The 25,463-nt window shown below is 42.2% G+C and overlaps 3 protein-coding genes across 3 annotated transcripts; 2 read left to right on the forward strand and 1 right to left on the reverse strand.

The window, feature by feature from the left end:
* Positions 1 to 712: 712 nt before the first annotated feature.
* Positions 713 to 8,691, reverse strand: LOC112639708. The gene is made up of 2 exons (XM_025414583.1): positions 8,597 to 8,691; positions 713 to 1,832 (listed from the first exon to the last, which is right to left on the reverse strand). The coding sequence occupies exons 1-2, from the start codon at positions 8,689 to 8,691 to the stop codon at positions 713 to 715; spliced, it is 1,215 nt and encodes a 404-aa protein (XP_025270368.1).
* Positions 8,692 to 13,698: 5,007 nt separating this feature from the next.
* LOC112639709 lies at positions 13,699 to 14,712 on the forward strand. The gene has a single exon (XM_025414584.1). The coding sequence runs from the start codon at positions 13,699 to 13,701 to the stop codon at positions 14,710 to 14,712; it is 1,014 nt and encodes a 337-aa protein (XP_025270369.1).
* A 5,629-nt stretch (positions 14,713 to 20,341) lies between these two features.
* LOC112639710 lies at positions 20,342 to 24,040 on the forward strand. Its single transcript, XM_025414585.1, has one exon. The coding sequence runs from the start codon at positions 20,342 to 20,344 to the stop codon at positions 24,038 to 24,040; it is 3,699 nt and encodes a 1,232-aa protein (XP_025270370.1).
* The last annotated feature ends 1,423 nt before the right edge of the window (positions 24,041 to 25,463 follow it).

Consider the following 25,463-nt stretch of genomic DNA (forward strand, 5'->3'; position numbering starts at 1 on the left):
ATACTTTTCATTGTGTAGGATGTTCGGTTTTATCCAATCAAAATCATGGCCAGATTCTAATCTATGCTTGCTAATTACTGAATGATTAGTTTCATGTAATTTTATGTTGTTACAGTGTTCTTTTACTCGCGTACGTAAATGTCTTTTTGTTTGTCCGATATATGCTAAATTACAATCTTTGCAATTTAACTTGTATACAACGCCTGTTTTATCATTATCGTGTAAGCGATCTTTACCCCGTGTAATTAAATTATTTAGTTTCTTTATTATCTTATACACGACCTTAAAGCCTCTATTACGCAGGAGACGGTATAAATCCTGACTAACATTTTCGACATATGGTATTGTGATAAACCGAGTCATATCAGAACGAGTAAGATTCACGTCCGTTGTAGCATTATGGTCACGATTATTTAAAAAGTTGAGTCTTTTTTTAATGTGTTTATATATAAAATGTTCCGGAAAGCCGTTCTTAATTAACGTGTCAAAAACTAGCTTTATGTTGTCTTGTTTAAAGCAGTCATTAGATAATAAGATCGCGTGGTCAACTAAATTATAAATAGTATTAATTTTATACTTTTGTGGGTGGTTCGAATGATAGTTTATATACCTCCCTGACCATGTAGGTTTCCGGAACCAATTAGTGATAAGTCTATTATCGGACCGAATAATTTTTACATTCAAAAAGCTAATGGATGAGTCAACTTCAGTCTCATAAGTGAATCTTAAGCTCGTGATAATTGTTGAACTTTGTCAAGATCTCGTTGATTTTTGCGCGTGGTACTATTGCGAAAACGTCATCGACAAATCTATAATAAGTAGAAACGGTAAAACCTAATGAGTTTAGACATTGCATCTCCAAATTTTCCATTACCATATCTGCTAAGATAGGTGAAAGTGGAGAGCCCATGGGGGTGCCGAAGATCTGCTCATAAAAACGTCCGTTAAATGCAAAACAAGTTGAATCCAAGATCAATTCCGTTGCAAATAAAAATTGAGAAAGGTTGAATTTAGTGTTCTTAGCAATATCTTCCCAGCGTTTCCGTATGGCCTTTACTACCAAATCTTTTGGGACGTTGGTGAATAATGAAGCCACATCCAGCGAAACCATAATGTTGTCTTTGTCAATATCAGTGTTCTTAATAATTTCGACAAAAGACCAACCATCTTTGATATATGAACTTGGTTTTCTTATCGATTTATATAGGATATCGTGGATGTAACTCGAGATATTGTATACTGGGCTTCCCAAAGCAGATACTATGATTCTCAACGGAAAACCATCTTTATGAATCTTCGGCAGCCCGTAGCATCGCGGTAAATTTCCGTTCGTGCAATTTAAGTTTTTATATGTCAACTCTCCGATCAAACCGCTCCTACGCCAAGACTTGACTAACTCATTGATTTTATTGGTTAATCTTTTCAAGGGATCCTTGTTTAATTCTCTGTAAGTGGTTGTGTCACTCAGCAGCAATTCCATCTTGTCGAAATAATCACTCTTGTCCATAACGACAGTGATCTGATCTTTGTCAGCTCTCGTGATGTCTTTATTTTCGCGTAAATATCTCTTGGAGACCGCGTAAGAATGCAAAATACATCTATCTGAATAACTAGTACGTTTATTCTTGTCAAGAAATCTCTGAAGGATGTTAGAGATAGAAATTCTAGTTGTTTCAATAGTATCTGTTGGCAGAATATTACTATGCACTTCGAAATTCTTGACAACGTCCAAAACAAGATTATTGCGATCATTTTTTTGTTTCTGTTCAATGGGTAACGCAAAATTGTCACCCAAGCTTAACACATCAGAAACAGTATCCGGTATGTCCTTGCTGCTGATGTTCACAAACCACTTAGATTTGTCAATTTTTGAAAACGGATGCTCGTTATATTTTTGTTCCAAGTTGTTAAATTTCTTAATTGAATTATTTTTTGTACTGTAATTAAATGATGTCAATCTATGTTTATTTAATTCGAAAAAAGTAGTCAATATGTCATGTGGTAGGCATTCAAAAAGTCGTTTTTCAATGTTTTTAATTTTGTCATGTAAATAATTTAAATGGATGTTAAGATCTTCAATCTCGAAATTCAACAACATGTGTTGCTTTGTTTTTATAAAAAGGTTAAACCTGCGTTTAATGCTATTGCTGTGGAACGCAATACTAATTTTCAATGTTTTAATGTGCGTAGGAATTAAATCGTGTCAAGCTTAGCAAGCATAGATTAGAATCTGGCCATGATTTTGATTGGATAAAACCGAACATCCTACACAATGAAAAGTATGTTCGTAAAAGAGAAATTGCTGAGATGTTTTTCATAAAGAGATTTGATAACCTAATCAACTTACAAAAAGACACAGAAAACTTAAACAACATTTATGACAAAATAATAAAGGTCATGTAGTTCCGTTTTACTTATGATCGCGTTTAGTCTTTGACGAGGTCCCACACGGACTCATTGGTTTTAAAAATTGAATTTTAAAAATAAAGTTTGTTAATGTGACTTGTGCTTTGTACAAGATTATTATCTATGCCGACACTCTGATTACCATTACTTCGGCTAATTTGTATGTATATTTAAATTTTCTCACGTTTAAACTAAATTAATTGTGCGTATTACGGTTCAAACCGAAAATTAGATGTAAATAATAATTTTTGCAACTTATATATCTATTCCAGTGTATACTTGATAAGGACCACAACCATATGGTCGAAACGTCGTATTGAATAAATTATATTTCTGGCTGGTTTGGTCGACTACACAATTTCATTTAACCTTTTTAATAAAATTTTAAATATAAAATATAAGAAATATAAAATATAAAATATAATAAAATTAATTAGGGGACGGTGCACCAGGCTAAGGGGAGGTCGCTCCTGGTCCTCTCGTTGACCATTCATATATTCTCGTAAACTCTGAAATTAAACACAATAATTGTAAATGTTTTAAATATATTACACATTGGCAAAAATATTTTTACCTTCAATGTTTTCAAATCATGTCGTAGCATATTCTCATGCACATCTTCGAATTTTTCTATGCCTTTACATAATTCAAGATGTTCACATAGTCTATTTCCGAAACATTTTACTGCAGTGTGATTAGGATCTTTCCTGTACATGCACCAACTTATATCACATTTTTCAACTGAGATCGCCCAATATTTTCGAGATTTGAGAAATCTTTTCAACGAAATTGTGCGAGGTTTTTTCAAGCCGAGCTCTTGATATTTTATAAATTGCACAACTGAAGTTTCCAGATTCTTCTTCGAAAGTTGTTCCCGCTCATACTGAAGTAATTCTTCAACATCACAAATAGTTTGAAAATCGAAATCAGGTTCCTTATCGAATGATTCTTCCTTCGCATACAATTTCTTCCATTTCGCTCTTCTCTCTCTCTCTCTCAATTTCAATTTTTTCTGCCACAACTGGATCCATCCAGTCATCATCAACATCCATATCTTCATTGCCGATGATAACGTCTTCTTCAGTCATAGTAGGAGATCAACGAAACACAAGACTAATGAAACGCAAAGAACGAAACGCAAAGAAATAACATTCTAATGCCGCAGATTCCTCTTCATTATATATCTTTTAATATCTTGCATCTCATTCCAACTAGAGCATCGCGTCTTATCTATCTCAGCATTTCTCTACATCTTTAGCAGAGCGTGTTGAGAAAAATTGTCGACTATTCTTATTCGTATGGAAGAAAAGAAATAAAATCATAGAAATCAAAATAATTATTTATTGCACGCATCGTAAAGAATATCATTTACAGCACATGTTAATAATTCGCAATGATCAATGATTCGCTGTTAAAAACATCACTCTCATGTATCGTTTTTACAGCATCGCATACAGTAGTAATATTACTACGTTGTAATACAGTTTCAAATTGTTTAAATTTTTCATTTACGAGATACGTATTCTCGCATAACCAATTGTGCATATGATCGATACAATTTTCAAAATTAAATAAATGTAATAACGTTTCTGGTTTCATGTACAAAGAATTGCCACATAATGTGAGTTTTACAATTTTTGATTGATACATTTCGATCATTAAATCTCCAATCCTTAATGGGCGAGCAGTCGATTGTAGAAATTGTTCAATGTCTGCTTGCTTCCGCATCAACAAATTCCACGTTGAAAAAGGCAACACTATTTGATTGCCTCGATTGTCACCGAGAATCAGCTCCACGTACGATACAGCTTCAACGCTTGTTCCAATGTCCAAATACTTTTACGAAGTTGGTGTTAGAGCGTATCTTCTTCCAAGTATGCGAGCCGCATGACGAAGCTGAATACTATAAAATATAAATAATTAGACCAATATTTAAGAAAATTTTAAACGAATTGAAAAATTTTTAAACGATTTAAACTTACGTGTCGCATTTCTATTTCTTACACGGCGAAGTTTCACCATTTCGAATCGGAACGTAGAAATTCATATTTCTTTAGCGGTGAACCTTTCACACGCGCGATTGATGCAATACTGCAATCGTATTAGAATTAATATCAATCCAAATAGTATCGTAAATTGCGATGTAGAGGGGATTATTGCTGACGCAACAATTTAATTTCCTTTAAAATTTTGTCGCGCCGATGTACGGCTGTTCCTGATGCAATCACGTTAGCTTTTTCAAATGTACGTGACGAAACGCGAAATTTTCAAGGTCAAATTGCACACAGTACTACGGGAAATTTTTTGTAAGATGAAATCCTTCTGGAATGTTCGATGATAAAACAATGCATAAGACGGTATATAAATCATGATAGAGAGGCGCACCCCACCAGTAGCTAAAGTGCATCAGGAGTATCATTAGAAAAGCTAAATTTTGCAAGTGTGCATTAGCAATATGGAGGAGCAAATTTTGCGAGAGCAATCCGCTTTGCTTGATTCGTTGGAAGACTACATTGTGCGAGCAACGATGCGACCAATACATCGAGTCGTTGAGTACATCGGAAGAGTAAAGTCGAATCAAACGACCGCGATTATCGATCGGATATCGACAATCGCTAATTGCTCAGATCGCACGCCTCGAAGGTTTGAAAAATTCGTGGACGTTTCGTACACGCGGGTGCCGGATGCAGTACGTGTCAAAATGGACTTATGTGGCGCGAAATTGATACAGCGTTCGAGAGTCGCGTATCGACTGATGCGGTGATAAACTATAATCACATCGAACCACGCCAATTTCTCGATGACGCCAAAGACATTGTGATAGAACATGTGCAGGACACTCTAAAAAACACAATTGTAAAAGTGAACACAATATTCAATGGTGAATTTGTGTCGGGTGATAAACACGCGAATAAAAGTGTGAATACGAGAAACTATGAACTCTTTCGCACGTCCGATTTACGCGAGTGGTACGAACGGCGCGTATCGAGTCTAGCGTCTCTGGAAGAGTTTCAGGAACGCGATAGCTGGTGGGCTTGTCGCGAATACTTAATTTAATTGTAAATATTAACAAGTACAATCCTATGCGCGCGGGAAGTCACATCAAATTACCGCGGGAGATTATGATGAAGAGAGCGGTGATTAACGTACAATCAAAAGACAATGCGTGTTTCGCGTGGGCAGTGGTCGCCGCTTTGTATCCCGCCGAAAGGAACGCGGAACGAAAATCATCGTACCCGCATTACGCGACAGTGCTGAATCTCCGGGACATTGAGTTTCCAGTGACTGTGAACCAAATAAAACATTTTGAACATGCGAATGACATTTCAATCAATGTGTATAGCATCGAAGACAAGAATATTGTCTCAATACTTCTTTTGGACCAGAAACGGGATAAGCATGTGAATCTGCTGTACATTAAAGATGATAACAGCGTGGGACATTTTGCATGGATCAAGAATTTATCCAAGCTCGTGAGCTCGCAACTGAGCAAACACAAGAATCACAAATATATCTGCGACCGGTGAGTTTATTTTATATTATTTGAATAATTATAATTTATATAATTATAATATGGATTGTTTAAATCTTAATTAAAATTTTTTTTCTTTTACAGATGCCTTCATTATTTTAGTTCAGACGACAAATTGCAGTCGCATACAGTCGACTGCGGAAAGTTAAACGATTGCGCTGTCCGATTATCGAGCGACAAAGACAAGTGGCTATCGTACAACAACCCTAATTGGAAGGAGCGACTTCCATTTGTGGTCTACGCCGACCTAGAATGTGTCCTAACCAAGACGGAAGAAGAGAAAAACGCGTATCAACATCATAGGATATTTAGTTTAGCTAATTATGTACATTGTTCGTTCGATGAATCGTTATCAGCGTATCATTCGCGTCGTAGCGTTGATTGTATAACATGGTTCGCCGAAGACCTTAAAAATTTAGCAATTCGCGTTAAGAATATTTTAAAAACAAATGTCCCCATGGTAAATTTAACATCTGATGAATGGGAGAAATTCCGTAACGCCACTCAACGTCATATATGTGAAAAGCCGTTCGCGCAAGACGATACACGCGTTCGCGATCATTGCCATCTGACCGGGCGGTACAGAAGTCCCGCGCATTCAAATTGTAATTTAAATTATAAAGAATCTTTTTGTATTCCGATAGTTTTTTACCATTTATCGGTTATGATTCACACTTTATTATCGAGGAAATAGCCACAGCGTTCGAAGGGAAAGTCGAGTTATTACCGATAACCAAGGAAAAATATATTTCGTTTACCAAAAGTGTTTGTATTGGAGAACAATAAAAAAATCATATAAAATTACGTTTCATCGATTCATTCAAATTTCTCGCATCGAGTCTCGGTAAATTGGCATCATTTTTAGACAAAGACAAACTCAAAATTTTAAAATCGGAATTTCAAAATTTATCTACAGAAAATTTCAATTTGTTAACGCGAAAAGGTGTATTTCCGTACGAATACATCGATTCCGTTGGCAAGTTGCAAGATACATGTTTACCACCGCGCGAATCATTTTACAGTTCCTTGACCGGTGAAATTGTATCCGAGAGTGATTACGCGCACGCCGAGAACGTCTGGATGCGATTCTTCATTCGGATGCTAGTTGAATATAGCGACTTATACCTCAAAATCGATGGTCTTGTTGTTAGCCGACATTTTCGAAAACTTTCGAGATAAATGTATTGAAAGTTACGGACTCGACCCCGCGTATTACTATACTCTCCCCGGATACACGTGGGACGCTATGTTGAAGCATACAAAGATCACGTTTGAGTTGCTTACAGACATCGACATGGTTATGTTCGAACGTGGTATACGCGGTGGTCTGAGTCAATGTTCGGGGATACGCTCGCGCTAATAACAAGCACATGGAATCGTATCCATCGAAATCATCATCGTACTTGATGTACTTTGATGTAAATTTGTACGGATGGGCAATGTGTCAACCGTTGCCCTATGCCGATTTTCGATGGCTCGACGACGTGTCCAATTTTGACGTATCATTCATCGCGCTAGATTCATCTACGGGCTATATCCTCGAAGTGGATAAATCAAATATTTTCTGTTTTCATAAAAAAATTAAATTATACTGGATGTTTTATTTTAACTGTCACATCGAAATATTTCGTAAAGTCTAAAAGATACAGGAAAATGTTTCAGACTAAAATTTTATGACTTCGAGGGAGAAATAAGATGATACCGTTGGTTTGACCTTAGGTGGCGTTGTTAAGGGCAGGACGAGGTCATTGAATTTTTTAAATGGAACCCATTTTTCATTGCATATCCTTATAGCTTATCTCGAGAGCTTTTCAAAATACTGATGAAATACTTTTTCGTTAAGTATTTTTCAAGTTATAAGGCTTGAAATAATTTCTAAATGTTACATAAACCATAAAGTATCTAGTAAAATATTCATTTTTCGATGATGTTACCTCAATACTTTTATGCACAAAATAATGAGAGGAATCATTGATATAAAGAAAATACGTTGTTGTTCTTAAAAAAAAGTGTGTAATTTGCAATTAATAGTTACATATTTTTCTTAAGAACAACTATGTGTTTTCTATATATCAGTTGATTCCTCTCATTACTTTGTGCATAAAAGTATTAAGGTAAGATAATCGAAAAAAGAATATTTTACCAGATATCTTATAACTCGAAAAGTACTCAATAAAAAGATACTCTATTATAGTGTTTTAAAAAGCTCTTGAAACAAGCTACGAGAATATGCAATAAAAAATAGGGAGTTCCATTTAAAAAATTCAAGGTGACCTCGCCCTGACCTTCAAGTAACTATCCAAGGTCAATCCAATGACCATCTTATGTTCCCTTCAAAACCATACAACATTTGTCTGAAACATTTTTGCTGAAAATGCTTCGTTGAAGAATTATCGAAGTGCGTTTTTTAAAATGGGACACTCAACATTGTAAATTACACAAAATTGTAAAATACAATTTACAGTTCAAAATATGTAGAACTAATAATAAAAACAAAGAATATAAAAATAGCAAGAGAGATATAAAATAAAGATATAATAATAATTAGTAATAGATATAAAATAAAGATATAAAATAATAATAAAACATAAAAATTTTTGTAACAATGTGTATTTTAAATTTCAATTAGAGGAAGTAAAATAAAATCCTAGTACTTACACAGTTGAATCATAAATTTGAATATCATCTAATACTTCATTGGAAGTTAAAACATTCATCACATCCAATTCAGAAAATTCTTCTATATCCGACATATTACTTTGTTAATATAAATTCTTTTCATAAATTATACTTATTATCCGTATAATTTCAAAAATTTATATTATTTGAGAGAATTTAATCTGAAATTAACAAAAAAAATGATACAGAGAAGAAAAAAGTTACAAATAATAATTATGAACAGAATTAACATAGTGTGTAATTTTTAATGAAAACTAAATAATGTGTGGTTTAATAAAAATAAGAAAATTTATAAGAAATTTATGTTTAAATATATGTCACAAGAATTAACATAAAAATTATGTAAACATGTAATTATACGTTAATCTTATAAAATTCTACAATAAATAAATCAATATTTACAAAATACCACCTGTGTAGCTATATAAGTAATATAAATAATATGTTAAAAGAAATAAATATATGTGAAATAAATATGTTAAAAGAATATATGTGAAGTATATGTGAAATATATGTGTTAAAAGAATATATGTAAAATATTTTATAAATGAAACTTAAGCAATACTTATGAAATAATTTAAAAAATTATTAAAAAAGAAATTTATTATACTTTTTATATAAAGTTGAATCTTTCACAATTTCTCTCTTACGTCTTCTCGCATATAATATATATATTAATAAAAATTTTATACATAGGAAATATGGAATACATTCAGATGATAGAACAATCAACAAATTAATATAAAATAAATTTAAGCGCATCTGTTTATCAATTTTATCAAAATCAACAATCTATTAATTATTGTAATACTACTATTTCTATTCTTAAATCTCATGTTTAATATTATCAGAATAGGAGAAAGTATTTATCAAGTAAATTTTTTCTAATATTAGAAGAATTTCTATATTGTTAAGCGTTTTTGTATTGCTTTTGCACCCATTAACAGTTATTTATTATTTTTCTTCTGTGTTGTTTTTCATTATTTACATATTACTTATTATTACTTATTATATGATTATGAATGAAGAAATAAGTAAAAGTGTATGTTCATGATATATAAATGTAACATGCCAATAATGAAAAACAATAAAGGGGAGAATGCGAATTTAATTAATACAACGAAATCAATCGACATTTAACTTTATTTGAATATCAAATTCAAGAAATATGTGTAGCGTAAGAAAAATATAATTTGTTTACGTTATATTAAGTAGTATTTATTTTTGGGTAGGAGTGAAATTACTTAGATTTCTAAGAAATCGTAAATTTTTTGAAGTTTTATTGCCGAATTACAATATGATTTTCAAATATATTATATTTCCTGATAGATATCTCGTTAATTCACATTTAATTGAAAAAATTTATATGCTAAAGAATATTATAAGATTATTAGATCAAAATGAGATAGCAACAATCTCCGAACAAATTTGTTTAAAAATTATGTCAAATCAACAAACTGAAGCTACTTAAAAATAAAAATAAAATGCTATATAAAAGTTTTTATATTGAGGTAAGAAATACAAAATAAGAATTGCCAGCAATTAAAATATTGCTAAAATATTTTTAAAAAAATTAAATTGGAAATGGTATACTAATTATTAAATTTATTCATATATTGATGTTTATAGAATCAATATTCAAAAAATTGTTTATTTTTGGTTAGTTCAATAATGAGTTTTCATTCGGATAATAGACGTCGACATGTCTTTTAAACAATTAATTTCATTCCATATTTTTCTTCCTGTGTTATGTTATAGGTAAGTAACAAAAAATATTTTTAACAAAAATTTTATATTTCTAATGAGAGAATATGTAAATTTATTAATTGTTTTTATTTATTAGGTGCACAACTAAGTTCCCGCTGTTTGTCAATAGATAGCTCCAGCAGTAAGTGCTGGTCGATTTTGACATATCCAAAACGTCATAAACCAAGCTTAGACATATGGTAAACAAACCGTTTTGACACATTAGTGATTTTGTTTTGGCGTCATATACTTTTGGTTGTGTGAAAATGTCTGATTTTGTGCCAAATAATCATCATTTGCGGGAAGTGTTGATTTTCTTCTTTCATTCAAAGAAAACGGCGGCTGAAGCGCATCGAGAGCTCCAAAAAGTTTATAAAGATGCTGCTCGAAGTGAAACAACGTGCCGTGATTGGTTCCGTCGCTTCAAAGACGGTGATTTCAATGTTGACGACCGTCCGCGTGAAGGAAGGCCAAAAACCTTCGAAGACGCTGAATTGGAGGCATTGCTCGATGAGGATCCGTGCCAAACGCAAGAAGAGCTTGCTTCAACATTAGGAGTTACCCGCCAAGCTATTTCCAAGCGATTGCATGCGTTGGGAATGATTCAAAAGCAAGGAACTTGGGTTCCTTATGATTTGAAGCCAAGGGACGTTGAGCGTCGTTTTTTCGCCTGTGAACAACTGCTCCAGCGGCAAAAAAGGAAGGATTTTCTTCATCGCATCGTGACGGGTGATGAAAAATGGATTCATTACAGCAACCCAAAGAGAAGAAAGTCATGGGGACTGCCCGGTCATGCTTCGACGTCGTCGGCTCGGCCGAATATTCACGCTGCGAAGGTTATGCTGTGTATTTGGTGGGACAGGTCGGTGTTATTTATTATGAGCTGTTGAAACCGAACGAAACCATCACTGGGGAACGGTATCGACTTCAATTGATGGGATTGAGCCGAGCACTGCGCGAAAAACGGCCATAATACGAGCAGAGGCACGAAAAAGTGATTCTACAGCATGACAACGCTCGGCCTCACGTTGCCAAACCCGTTAAAACCTACCTGGAAACGCTCAAATGGGAAGTCCTACCCCACCCGCCATATTCCCCAAATATTGCGCCGTCCGATTATTACTTGTTCCGTTCGATGGCACATGGTCTGGCTGATCAGCAGTTCCGCTCATATGAAGACATCAAAAAATGGCTTGATTCGTGGATAGCCTCAAAAGATGAACACTTTTACCGTAATGGTATTCGAGCTCTGCCAGAAAGATGGGAAAAAGTTGTAGCTAGCGATGGGCAACTATTTTGAATGATTCATTTGTAACCATTTTTTCACAATAAAGTTGCATTTTCATCAAAAAAACAGCGAGAACTTAGTTGCGCACCTAATATTAATTTACATTTTTTCAATATTTATCAGTATCTTCTATGTATATATTAAAAATAAGAACGAAAACATAAATATAACTCTAAAACTATTTTATTAATTAAAATATCAACAATTATGGAGTTATATTTTATGAATTATATTTTTTTTATTATGTAATAATAAGCACAAATGCATAGACTAATATTTATACTTTCGCATAGATTAACATTTATGTGTAGATTAATATTTATATTTATACTTTTTGTATTATTTCATAATTTACGAATAAAATTAATGTAGTGTATAATTTAAAAAACAGTAATTTATAAAAAAATAAATAATATATGATTTAACAAAAAAAATTTATAGAAATCACAAAAATTTACATATATAATGTAGTTCACACGTAATTGTATATTAATCTTATAGTTATAGAATAAATAAAAATAAATATAATTTATAAAATATTACCTGTATAATAATACGTAAGTAATGTAAATATGTTAAAAGAATAAATATATGTGAATATGTGTGAAATATAAATATATGTGAAATGTGTTAAAAATAAAACATAAACAATCATTATGAAATAATTATTTTAAAATAAGAATTTTATTACCTTTTATATAAAGTTTAATCTTTCTCAGCTTGATATCTTTCACAACTTCTCTCTTACGTGTCTCGCAAACTTCTAATGAAAATCATTAACAAATCGTCTATCAATTATTTATGTTTATTTACATAGCAACTTTTTAATCGCATAGCAATCTTATAATATAGTGAAATTTGCAATAAAATATGTCACGTAAATCGATAAATCGATTAACATACAGTACACTGTGAAATTATTTATTATTTTTATTTTATAAACATATACAAGGTGACCTATTATTATGATCTAATGAAATTGTTTTTCTGTTACATATAAAATTGTAAAAAAATATTCTTAATATAAGTTTTCTTTATTAATATAAAAAAATTTAACAAATTAAAATGATCAAATAAACAATATTATATGAAATACTTCATTTATGTTATTTTGAATAAATTTTTTTTATTTGTTACAGAAAAAATGTCTATTATTCATTAACTACTTAATAGATGCAATTCTAAAAAATGCATTACAGATGATGAATTAATTAAATATCTTCAATCTACTCTTAAAAAATAATTAATAAAAATAAATTAAACAATAATACCATTTTCTAACTTGTAAAACATATTGTGGCGACCCTTGAAACTAATTGCAGTCTCAGCGAGATCGAAAATTGAAATTTTACATTTGAAATAGATCAGCGGACTTTTCATATTTACAAGCGAGTAGTTAAATCTAGAAGTTTCGAGAAGGTCGATCGGTCGTGGCAGGCTATTGTTGTTTCGTATTGTCGGATGTATATTTTGACGAAGCGTGACGTGTCATACGAAAACTTATTGTCGGCCGTTTACCTTTGAATACGGAGAACTAGCCAATTAAAATCTGCCACAGCTGATGGAGAGTTAGTGGGAGATCTCGCGCCACAGTGTCCCGTGAGAAAAATTAGGGGCTTCGCCTCCGAAACGTAACGGAGTACAGACGTCGCGTTCAGGAGATTTAATTATCGAGTTCCGAGTATTAGCATTGTCGTGAGTTGTCCGGGCGCTTAGGGCTGCGAGCCTGTTTGGATTCTTGTGGAATGTCGGTGCGAATAAAGACAGCGAGAATATTTTAATACGACTAACTTTGTTTCATTAGTGACTTCCAAATATCTTTATCTTATATCTTATCCTCCTCCGACTTACATTTGGTCTAACGACGGCTTGGCGGACCATTAACCTTTCTTTTTTTTTTTATCTTATCCGGGTGATCCGTGGACCGCACGCGTACGACCACAAAAGTGGTGATCCCGACGTGATTGATTCGGTGACGCGAGTGAGTGACTCAGTGAAAAGTGGACACGGACACGGACACAGGAAGAAGACATTGGTACGAGACGCGATGGTGATCACGCGCGAGGATGGCCCGTTGACTCCGACCCCGGTAAGCCATGCAGCATCTTTGCTGCAGCTGCAGGGACAACCCGCACCGCCGGTCGCGGTCGAGCAGGCACCTGTGTTTTGCGGCGCCGGGGCGGAGGTGGGTCGAGTTGGCATGCGCGTTCCGGAATTCACTCCAGTTGATCCGGAACTTTGGTTTAAGATACTCGATCGCAGTTTTCAAGCCGCCGGCATAACAACGGACGCGACAAAGTTTGGATACGCGATAACCGCGCTCGGTTCTAAATATTCGGTCGAGGTGCGTGACGTAATAATTAATCCGCCGGCCGAACAGGCATACGAGACCTTGCGCGCAGAGTTAATAAAGCGCCTCAGCTTGTCGCAGGAACATAAAACGCGCCGGTTACTTGAACATGAGGAAATCGGGGATCGCAAACCGTCTCAATTTTTACGTCACCTACGCGCGTTGGCGGGAAACGTAGTCGGAGACGGAATTCTGCGGACCGTCTGGTTGAGCCGGTTACCGGCTAATATTCAGCCGCACCTGGTGACGCGGACGGCGGATACGTTGGATCAGCTCGCCGATATTGCGGATGCGATAGTCGAGGCCACGAGAGCGCCCGTTTTTCAGGTGGCGGAGGCCGCACGAGCGCCGGCAATGCCAGGAGACGCGGCCGGCGGAATAACGGCAATCGAGGCGAAAATTAACGTACAATTGGCGCAGATGAGATTAACTTGGCAGCAAGAAATGCAGGAGCAGCTGGGAGCGATAAGGAGATCGATTGAGGTGATCGCGGCCGGCGGATCGGGCGATGGGGGTGCCGACGGCGGTCGCCGTCGGGAGCGCTACCGGTCGCGCTCACGCTCGCGCTCGCGCTCGCGGACGCGGGATCGCGGTCACTCGTCAAACGGGCTCTGCTGGTACCACTGGCGATGGGGGCCCAATGCACATCAATGCGTGCCGCCGTGCGAGTACCGTCCGGCTCAGGCGGGAAATGCGTCGGCCGATCGCTAATGGCGATGAGCGACATGGGCCGGCCGACCCGTCGCCTTTTCGTAACGGATTTGTATTCCAGGGTAGACTTTTTAGTGGACACCGGGGCTGACCTATGCGTGTTTCCCCGGAAGAAAATTCGGGGCCCGCGGCAGAAGGCGCCCTACGAGCTTTCGGCGGCGAATGGCACGATTATTAATACGTACGGGACGGAAACTTTAATGTTGAATCTCGGCTTACGGCGCAATTTTTTATGGCGATTTACGGTCGCGGACGTATCAAGACCAATAATCGGAGCAGATTTCCTGGCATTTTACGGGTTGCTGGTGGATTTGCGGAATCGGCGCCTGGTTGACCAGATGACGAGTCTTACGGTGCCCGGGCGTTGCCGTCGGTGCGAGGAGCCTAGTATAAGGACCGTTACGGGAGAAACATTGTATCATTCGTTACTGAGGCGATATCCCGATTTGACGAGGCCCAAAGGTCGCCCGAAAGAGAGTAAGCATGACACGCGACATTTTATTGAGACAACACCCGGGGCGCCTGTAGCGTGTAAGCCGCGGAGGTTGGCGTCGGATCGCCTGAGAGCCGCGAAGCGGGAGTTTCAGAAGATGTTGGAGCTCGGAACAGCTAGACCATCGAAGAGCTGTTGGTCATCGCCGTTACACATGGTCCAGAAAAAAGGCGAAGAGTGGAGACCTTGCGGCGACTACCGAGCACTTAATGCGCGCACGATTCCTGACCGTTATCCGGTGCGTCACATTCAAGATTTCGCTCAGGCATTGCAAGGTAAAAAGATTTTTACCACAATCGATCTCGTCAGGGCTTACCACCAAATACCCGTTGCAGAGGAGGACGTGCCGAAAACGGCGATCACTACACCGTTCGGGATGTTTGAATTCCCGTATATGTCGTTCGGGCTCCGAAACGCGGCGCAAACTTTTCAACGCTTTACAGACGAGGTTCTGTGCGGTTTCGATTTCTGTTACGCCTACATCGACGATGTTTTAATCGCATCGGCGTCCAAAGAAGAGCATTTGAAACATTTAAAATTATTATTCGAGCGGCTACAAACTTATGGCGTCGTAATAAATCCGGCGAAATGTGTATTCGGGTGCAAAAACGTGGAGTTTTTGGGTTATTCAGTTTCAGATGAGGGGACCCGTCCGTTGCCTGCCCGGGTGCGGGCGATCGCGGAGTACCGGATGCCGCGTACCGCTAAAGACCTGAGGAGGTTTCTGGGCATGCTGAATTTTTACCGAAGATTCCTGCCCAGAGCCGCCGAAACGCAAGCGCCAATGAACAATCTTCTTCATGATGGAATAAAAGGAAAGGCCGTAATAACCTGGACCCCGCGGGTCGAAAGGGCGTTCGAGCAACTCTGGACGAGTTAGCGCGAGCTGCCCTGTTAGCCCATCCAAAGATAGACGCCGAGCTGGCGATATTCGCCGATGCGTCCGACAGTAGCGTCGGAGCGGCGCTGCAGCAACGGGGCGAGGATGGATGGGAGCCCTTAGCCTTCTTCTCGAAGAAGTTAAGCCCAACGGAAGGAAAATATAGCGCCTTTGACAGGGAGTTACTCGCGATATATCTGGCGGTTAAACACTTTCGCCATATGGTGGAAGCACGCAATTTTATCATATTTACTGACCACAAGCCTATTATTTATTCTTTTAAACAGAAACCAGACAAGTGCTCGCCACGCCAATTTCGACATCTCGACTTCATCGGACAATTTTCCACCGACATACGGCACGTATCGGGAAGCGACAACGTCGTGGCCGATGCGCTATCCAGAGTCGAGGAGGTGCTGTCGCCGGTAAACTACGAGGAACTGGCCGCTTCTCAGGATGGAGATGAGGAGCTCGAGATGTATCGGCGCGAGGGATCATTGAGGCTCGAGCGAATTGGGATACCCGGAGCGGGGGTGGCCGTGTACTGTGACGCCGCGACGCCGACGCCGCGACCGTTCTTGACGAAGGCCTTTCGTCGGGCGGCGTTCCAGGCGGTGCACGGTTTGGCCCATCCGGGAATTCGATCGACGGTCAGGGCCATGACGCAGCGTTATGTCTGGCCGTCGATAAAAAAGGACTGCCGTGAGTGGGCTCGCTCTTGCGTGCCGTGCCAGAGAGCAAAGATTACCCGCCATGTGTCCGCGCCGAGGGGAACGTTCATGCCGCCGTCCAAACGTTTTGAGCATATCCACGTGGACATAATAGTGCTGCCGGTGTCGGAGGGCCGGAGATATTGTCTCACGTGCGTGGACCGGTTCACGCGATGGCCAGAAGCGTGGCCAATGGAAAACCAGGAAGCAGAGACGGTGGCCAGAACTTTATACGAGGGGTGGATCTGTCGCTTCGGATCGCCTCTCCGTATCACAACCGATCAAGGGCGACAATTTGAATCACGTCTCTTCAAACAGTTGAACGTCATGCTCGGAACGACACATTTGAGGACCACGGCGTACCATCCACAGGCAAATGGCATGGTGGAGAGGTTCCACCGGCAATTAAAGGCCGCAATCAGATGCTATGGGGGCGACCGCTGGACGGAGAGCTTGCCCACCGTTCTCCTTGGAATGCGGGCAGCGTGGAAGGAGGACATACGAGCGACGGCAGCGGAGCTCGTATACGGGGAAACGCTCCGACTTCCTGGACAACTATTGACCAAACAATTAAACAATTCGGACGACGCCGCTGAGTTTATTAAAGAATTGCGCCGGCGTTTCGACGAGTTGCGCCCGGTCGCGAGCATTCCGCACGGAGAATATAAGGGTTTTGTTTTCAGGGATTTGAGAACGACCAGACACGTGTTCGTGTGCCATGACGGGCCAAAATCGATCTTGCAGCCTCCGTACAATGGACCGTATGAGGTGATCAGCCGGACGGCCAAGACGTTCGTGGTGCGGATCCAGGGAAAAGATGTGACCGTGTCCATAGATCGTCTAAAGCCGGCTTATATACTAGCTGCGGACGATGGCGACGACACGGGGCCGATAGCTGGCGAGCCCATTACTGACGGGGACGAAGGCACAAGCGAAGACCCGAACCTTCCCGTCCAAGCGGAGAGGACGACCCAATCGGGGAGAAGAATTCATTTTCCAGACCGTCTCCAAGTCGGAGGCTAGGACGAACGCGAAATATATCATTCATTCGCGAGACAGTATATCAGCGATATTATTTTTCTGTAAACGCTGAGATTTTAACTATTTATTTCAATATTCAACTATTTATTTTAATTGTTTCGCGTCTATTCCATACCAGTCTGTTTACTCTATTTATTTTGTTCGTTTTATGTATTCAATTTATTATGCTTATACTATTTTATGGCTGTCTTTTATGCGGATGACTTTAGTATTCTTTACCTTTTCTTATATTCTTTATTTTTTTTTTACTGTTACTGTTCAAAATTGAACGGATCTGCCAAAAAATGGGCACAGCATTTCGCGATCGCAATCGTAATAGCCGCGCTTCACACGCCAAGCGGCAGCGACCCGCGCGCGCGCGGCGCTTAAAAATCTCCACGAATCTGAGCGCGACACTGTGCTTCAAATTATTAACGCCTTTTCTGTCAACGGTCGCCCGAAGAGAGTGACAAATAGCAACATCGGGAAAATAAACGGATTTTGACTTTGGGAAGGATAAACAAATAAAACAGACCAGAATATTCGAGGTCTAGAAAATTCGAGCAACTTCTCGTATTATGTTGCTATATAAACCTCTTCGCACGACCGTCATCGTCGACTTGATTTTGTATCTCGAAGCCGTAGTGTGTTACTCCGCTCAAAGATTATTAACAAAAGCCAGAAGTTCTCGCTGCCTTCTGGAGTCCGTCGCTCGCGGCCCGGTCGTATTTCTTCGCTTTCCTCGAGAAAATAGCAGCGTTTTCTCCTCGCTCTATCGCCGCAGAGCATTAATAAATATATAATTTAGAAATAGTGAGTTTTGTTTGACTTTCTTTTATTTGTATCTAGACTAAGAGTGAATAAACTTTAAGACCATAAAGCTTCGAACATTTTTGCTTTGCTTCCTACCGCGATCTCGCACATTTTTTGGTCCTTCGAGCCGGATATTCTCTTCCGGGTGTGCCGTGCTTGTGCAGTGCGTGATCCGGTCTTCACGTGCGCTTCCTCTGTGCTTCGGAGTTTACCGCCTGAAAGGGAAGCAAGTGACTATGAGTGTCGAGATAGTGAAATTAGCGGACGCTCAAATAAATCTTTTCGGAAAGATCGCTCGCACTGGCGAGAATCTCCGTAAAATGGGGACTGCAAAAACCACTCAAGGGGTCGTCGAGGCTTGCCTGCAGGGTCTGGAAAAAAAGTGGAGCAAGTTCGATCAACAGGACGATGAGCTCTTTCCTCACCGAGACGTGCTTCTAGACCATGAGTATTACAAGCAGGACTTACCTTTTCTGGCCGAGGAAGCCTACCTGCAGCAAAAGGGCGCTCTCCTGGAACTCCTCCAGGGATATAACAAAAGGGAAGCGAGAGCAGCGGCGGGAGTCGACTCCTTGCCATCCCACCCCCCTCGCACTACGCTGCCGCGGATCCAGTTGCCGCATTTCTCAGGGAAGTACGAAGACTGGCCAGCCTTCAGGGATCTCTTCAACTCCATTATTGAAAGGGATGCCTCTATAACGCAAGTAGAAAAATTGCATTATTTGAAAACCTGTTTGAAGGGCGAAGCCGAATTATTGATCCGCGATCTATCTACGACGTCCGAGAATTTTACTAGAGCCTGGGAAACGCTAAGCGCGTACTATGAAAATAAGAGACTCCTAGTGCGTGCCTATTTCTCGAATTTCTTCGCGCTTCAAAAGATAAAAACCGAATCGGCAGAGGAATTACGCAAGATATTCCACGGAGTAAAGTCGGTAAGTCAGCTCGCTCGAGAGCATAAATCGGCCGATCTCAAGCTGCGAAGATTTGTTCGTTTACCTCGCGGTCGAGTTGCTCGACACCCGCTCCCGTCGGGAGTGGGAAAACTCCATTAGTGACTCGGTAGAACCTCCCTCATACAAGGTTCTCGAACAATTTCTCGAGCGACGGTTGCACACTCTTGAGTCGATGTCGCCGGTTAATAAGGCTGATCGTACGCTCTCAAAGTCAGAGCCGAAGACGACGCGGAGCCATCACGCGCGAAAGCAGGAGGCGAAGCCGGAGGTACTACGCGGACGCTGTTCTCTATGTCAGAAAGACCATTTTGTCATGTTATGCGACTCCTACAGGAAGAAAACCGCATCCGATCGCAAGCAGCACATTGAGAACCATAACTTGTGCACCAACTGTCTCGGGCGCCACAAGGTGGAAGATTGTTGCTCAAAGAAAAACTGCACCGCGTGTGGAAATCGGCACCATACTTCCTTGCACGACGCGTTCCGGGAAAGCGATTCCGCTACAAGCACGAACGTAGCCCTGCGAAAAAACGGAACTCTCTCCTCCGTCCTTCTGGCAACCGCGCGCGTTCGCGTAGCCGACCGATACGGTAATTGGCACCCCGCTCGTGCCCTACTCGACCAAGGCTCCGAATCGTCTATTATTTCTCATCGGCTTGTGGGAAAGTTAAATCTACCTCGCTCTCCGGTAAGGGTCGCAGTGTACGGAGTCGGCGGCCAGAAGACAAGCACATCGCGGAGTCGAGTCACGCTCACCATGGCTCCTCGGAGTGAGCGTCCTACGATCCAACTAACCGCTCTGGTTCTTCCGCGCCAACTCACTGCCTACTCCGGCGCAAGCACGCTCGGCTCCAGGACTTGGCCGCACCTCCAAGGAGTACTACTCGCCGATCCTGACTACAGTGCTGAGGATCCAGTAGATCTCATCCTAGGCGCCGACGTTTATGGCGAAATCCTCTTGCCTGGCCTACGGAAGGGTACTCGTCACGAACCTGTAGTGCAAAACACAAAATTAGGATGGATACTCTCCGGCGCTGCCGAAAGCGGACCTTCCCCCGCAACAATGCGCTCTCACCAATGCCAAGTGGATGACGACCTCTCCGCGATGGTGCGACGCCTGTGGGAACAGGAGGAGCTTCCACCCGCTACATCTGCTCTCTCCAAGGCTGAGGTCGAGTGCGAGGACCACTACGTCCGCACTCACTTTCGGAAGCCCGACGGTCGGTATGGTGTGCGGCTGCCTCTAGCAACATCAATGCCCGATCTCTCCGGAACTCGTCGCATAGCTCTTCGCGCTCTGAAACGAATGGAAAGTCGCTTCATTAAGGATCCCGCCTTCTACTCTCTTTATCGAGAATTCATGCAGCAGTACATGGAGCTCGACCACATGCTGCCGGTACAAACTCCAGCGAACGGCACGACAGTCTGCTATTTACCTCATCACGGGGTCCTGCGGGAATCTAGCGTCATGACCAAGCTCCGCGTAGTCTTTAATGGCTCAGCGATCGTGACAACGGGCTCTTCTCTCAATCAACATCTTCACTGCGGACCCAACCTGCTGCCGACTTTAGCTGACGTGCTCCTTCGATGGCGTCGCCATCGCTACGTCCTCGCCACGGACGTTGAAAAGATGTACCGGCAGATCGAAGTCCATCAACAAGACAGAGATCTGCAAAGAATACTGTGGCGATCAAGCCCTAAGGAAAACATCCAGGAGTACCAATTAAAAACGGTAACTTACGGCCTCTCCTGCGCACCATTTCTGGCGATCCGCACGCTGCACCAGCTTGCCCACGATGAGAAGTCGAGCTACCCGCTCGGCGCCACTGCCCTTCTCAAGGATATTTATATGGACGACGTCCTCACAGGCACGTCTACGATCAAAGAAGCCAAGGAACTTCTCCGACAGCTGACCGGAATCTGCAGGGCGGGCGGTTTCCCGCTTAAAAAATGGTCCGCCAACGATGCCGCTCTACTCAGCGATGTACCCTGCGAGGACCGGCTGCTACGTGAACCGCGGTGGTGGCAACCCGGGGAAAGTCACTCTACTCTGGGCTTGCTTTGGCACTCTCACGAGGACTACTTTGCCTTTTCAGCAGCGTTTACTCAGCCGGACGTCCTCTCAAAACGCACCGTCCTCTCCTTGACAGCCAGATTGTTTGACCCGTTGGGATGGCTCTCCCCCGTGACGGTACGGGCAAAAATCTGGATCCAAGCCGCCTGGTTGCGAGGCGTCGAGTGGGATGACCCCTTACCCGAGGATGACGCCCATCAATGGAGAGGCTGGCAGTCGGAGCTCCCACACCTAGGAGACATCCGGATTCCTCGCTGGTTAAAGTCTGAGCCGACTGACAGTAATCCGGAAATTCATGGCTTTGCCGACGCTTCGGAGAAGGCTTTCGCCGCCGTAGTATACCTGCTAACACGAGACAAAAACAATCAAGTCCAGGTATCTCTTCTCTCAGCTAAAACTAAAGTCGCTCCTCTTAAGCAGGTTAGCTTACCTCGGTTGGAGTTGTGCGCCGCTACTCTGCTGACACGGCTCGTCGCGCACATCCGACTTGCTCTGGACGCCTTGGCCACTCCGACACATTTGTGGACCGACTCAACCGTCGTCTTAGGATGGATCCGAGGCCACCCAGCATCCTGGAAGACCTACGTGGCTAACAGGGTCAGCGAGATCCAGACCACGTTACCCGACGTCGCATGGCATCACACTCCTGGAGTAGACAACCCAGCCGACTGTGCTTCCCGAGGCCTGTCTCCCTCGGAGCTGAAAGGCCATCCACTCTGGTGGAACGGCCCGCGCTGGTTGCAAGGAGATCCGGAACAATGGCCGCTCGGCCCTGTTAGCACCCACGGCGTCGACCTGCCTGAGCGGCGTCTCGGCGTACATCAAACTACTGCGGCCGATGATTCGATCGATGAACCGGAGCTTCTGACGCAATACTCCGAGCTCCACCACCTAGTGAGGATCACCGCCTGGTGCCGCCGTTGGTTACGCCTTAGGAAGACCAAGGGCATTGAGCCGGGAGGCAGTAGCAACCTCCCAGCGCCCGTACTGCTACCTTCCGAACTGGATGAGGCGTTGGCTGGCTGGATTCGGGTGGTCCAAGCGATCAACTTTAAGAAGGAGTTAAAGTTCGTGCAAAGAGCCGTTCCACTTCCGAAAAAAAGCCCGCTAGCCAAGCTAGGACCTTTTCTAGACAGCAAGGGTATTCTTCGCGTCGGCGGACGGCTGAGCAATGCGGCGATGACACGCGAGGCGAAGCACCCGACCTTACTACCAAGCGCCTCCCATCTGACGCAGCTGCTGATCAAGGCCACCCACCTGCGGACACTGCATGGAGGAGTGCAGCTTACCCTGGCCGCCCTGCGCCAGGAGTACTGGGTGTTACGCGGGAGAGCTTTAGTGAAGAGCTTTATTCATCGCTGTCTGCCGTGCGTGCGATGGCGGGCGGCTACCCCTCAACCACCAATGGGTAACTTGCCTGCTCCCAGAGTCATACCATCACGGCCGTTTCTGCACACTGGCGTAGACTACGCTGGACCTGTCTGGTTACGCACCTCCAAGGGCCGAGGTCATCGTGCGTATAAGTCCTTCCTAGTAATCTTTGTCTGTCTTAGTTGCCGCGCGGTCCACCTTGACGTCGCTTCCGACTATACCTCCGATGCCTTCTTGGGCGCTCTACGTCGGTTCATCAGCCGTCGCGGCCTATGTAAAGTCCTCTACAGTGACCGCGGAACGAACTTTGTAGGCGCCGATAATGAACTTCGAGCGCTTTTTTCCGCCAACAGCAAAGAAGGACGACAAATCCGCACTCGCCTAGCAGATGAAAGAATCGAGTGGTGCTTTAATCCGCCAGCCGCTCCTCACTTCGGCGGTCTCTGGGAAGCAGCCGTCAAATCGGTGAAGCATCACCTTCGCCGTGTGATCGGAGACGCCAAATTAACCTACGAGGAGATGGCCACACTTCTAGCACAGATTGAATCCTGCCTAAACTCTCGCCCACTTCAAGCCATGTCGGACGACCCAGAGGACCTAGAGGCGCTGACCCCTGGCCATTTCCTCGTAGGCACGGCGCTCAACGCCATCCCGACGTCACCACTGACGGAAGGGCCTAAGTCGCTACTCACCAGGTGGAAGCTGCTTGGTCAAATGCGAGACAGCTTCTGGACCCGATGGACACGAGAATATCTCCACTCTCTAACACATCGACCGAAGTGGTACAAGGCCGACGAGGAAGTCCGCATCGGCCGCCTTTGTCTGCTCCGTTGCGAAGTCTCACCTCCCAACAAATGGCCCCTAGCCAGAATCGAAAGCGTCTACCCCGGGGGAGACGGACACACTCGAGTCGTCCGCGTTCGCACTTCCACCGGAAACCTAACGCGACCTGTAACAAAATTAGTGCTCCTCCCTGTCAGCTCCGGCGCCAGAGAAGACGGCGAATCTTAAAAAAAAAAAAAAACTTTTTTTTTCGATTAATCAGTCCTCTACGACAACTAAACTTAGCGTACCTACCGTTGTATACCTAGTACTACCAGGAAACATAATCACGCTTTACCCACTCGCGCACCACATGGTACCTTAACTTCGCCGACATCAATCTGAAAGAGTCTTCTTGATCGTATAGGTCCCCATACGAGGCGGGCGGAATGTTCAAAATTGAACGGATCTGCCAAAAAATGGGCACAGCATTTCGCGATCGCAATCGTAATAGCCGCGCTTCACACGCCAAGCGGCAGCGACCCGCGCGCGCGCGGCGCTTAAAAATCTCCACGAATCTGAGCGCGACACTGTGCTTCAAATTATTAACGCCTTTTCTGTCAACGGTCGCCCGAAGAGAGTGACAAATAGCAACATCGGGAAAATAAACGGATTTTGACTTTGGGAAGGATAAACAAATAAAACAGACCAGAATATTCGAGGTCTAGAAAATTCGAGCAACTTCTCGTATTATGTTGCTATATAAACCTCTTCGCACGACCGTCATCGTCGACTTGATTTTGTATCTCGAAGCCGTAGTGTGTTACTCCGCTCAAAGATTATTAACAAAAGCCAGAAGTTCTCGCTGCCTTCTGGAGTCCGTCGCTCGCGGCCCGGTCGTATTTCTTCGCTTTCCTCGAGAAAATAGCAGCGTTTTCTCCTCGCTCTATCGCCGCAGAGCATTAATAAATATATAATTTAGAAATAGTGAGTTTTGTTTGACTTTCTTTTATTTGTATCTAGACTAAGAATGAATAAACTTTAAGACCATAAAGCTTCGAACATTTTTGCTTTGCTTCCTACCGCGATCTCGCACAGTTACCTTTATTTTTCGTGATAGTACATCACTGGCAGGGGGGGTGCTGTGGCGACCCTTGAAACTAATTGCAGTCTCAGCGAGATCGAAAATTGAAATTTTACATTTGAAATAGATCAGCGGACTTTTCATATTTACAAGCGAGTAGTTAAATCTAGAAGTTTCGAGAAGGTCGATCGGCCGTGGCAGGCTATTGTTGTTTCGTATTGTCGGATGTATATTTTGACGAAGCGTGACGTGTCATACGAAAACTTGTTGACGCGAAGATCGGCCGTTTACCTTTGAATACGGAGAACTAGCCAATTAAAATCTGCCACAGCTGATGGAGAGTTAGTGGGAGATCTCGCGCCACAGTGCCCCGTGAGAAAAATTAGGGGCTTCGCCTCCGAAACGTAACGGAGTACAGACGTCGCGTTCAGGAGATTTAATTATCGAGTTCCGAGTATTAGGAGCATTGTCGTGAGTTGTCCGGGCGCTTAGGGCTGCGAGCCTGTTTGGATTCTTGTGGAATGTCGGTGCGAATAAAGACAGCGAGAATATTTTAATACGACTAACTTTGTTTCATTGGTGACTTCC

This window comes from Camponotus floridanus, unplaced genomic scaffold (genome assembly GCF_003227725.1).
Source record: "Camponotus floridanus strain SB8 unplaced genomic scaffold, Cflo_v7.5 scaffold84, whole genome shotgun sequence".
In the NCBI taxonomy this organism is placed as follows: Eukaryota; Metazoa; Arthropoda; class Insecta; order Hymenoptera; family Formicidae; genus Camponotus; species Camponotus floridanus.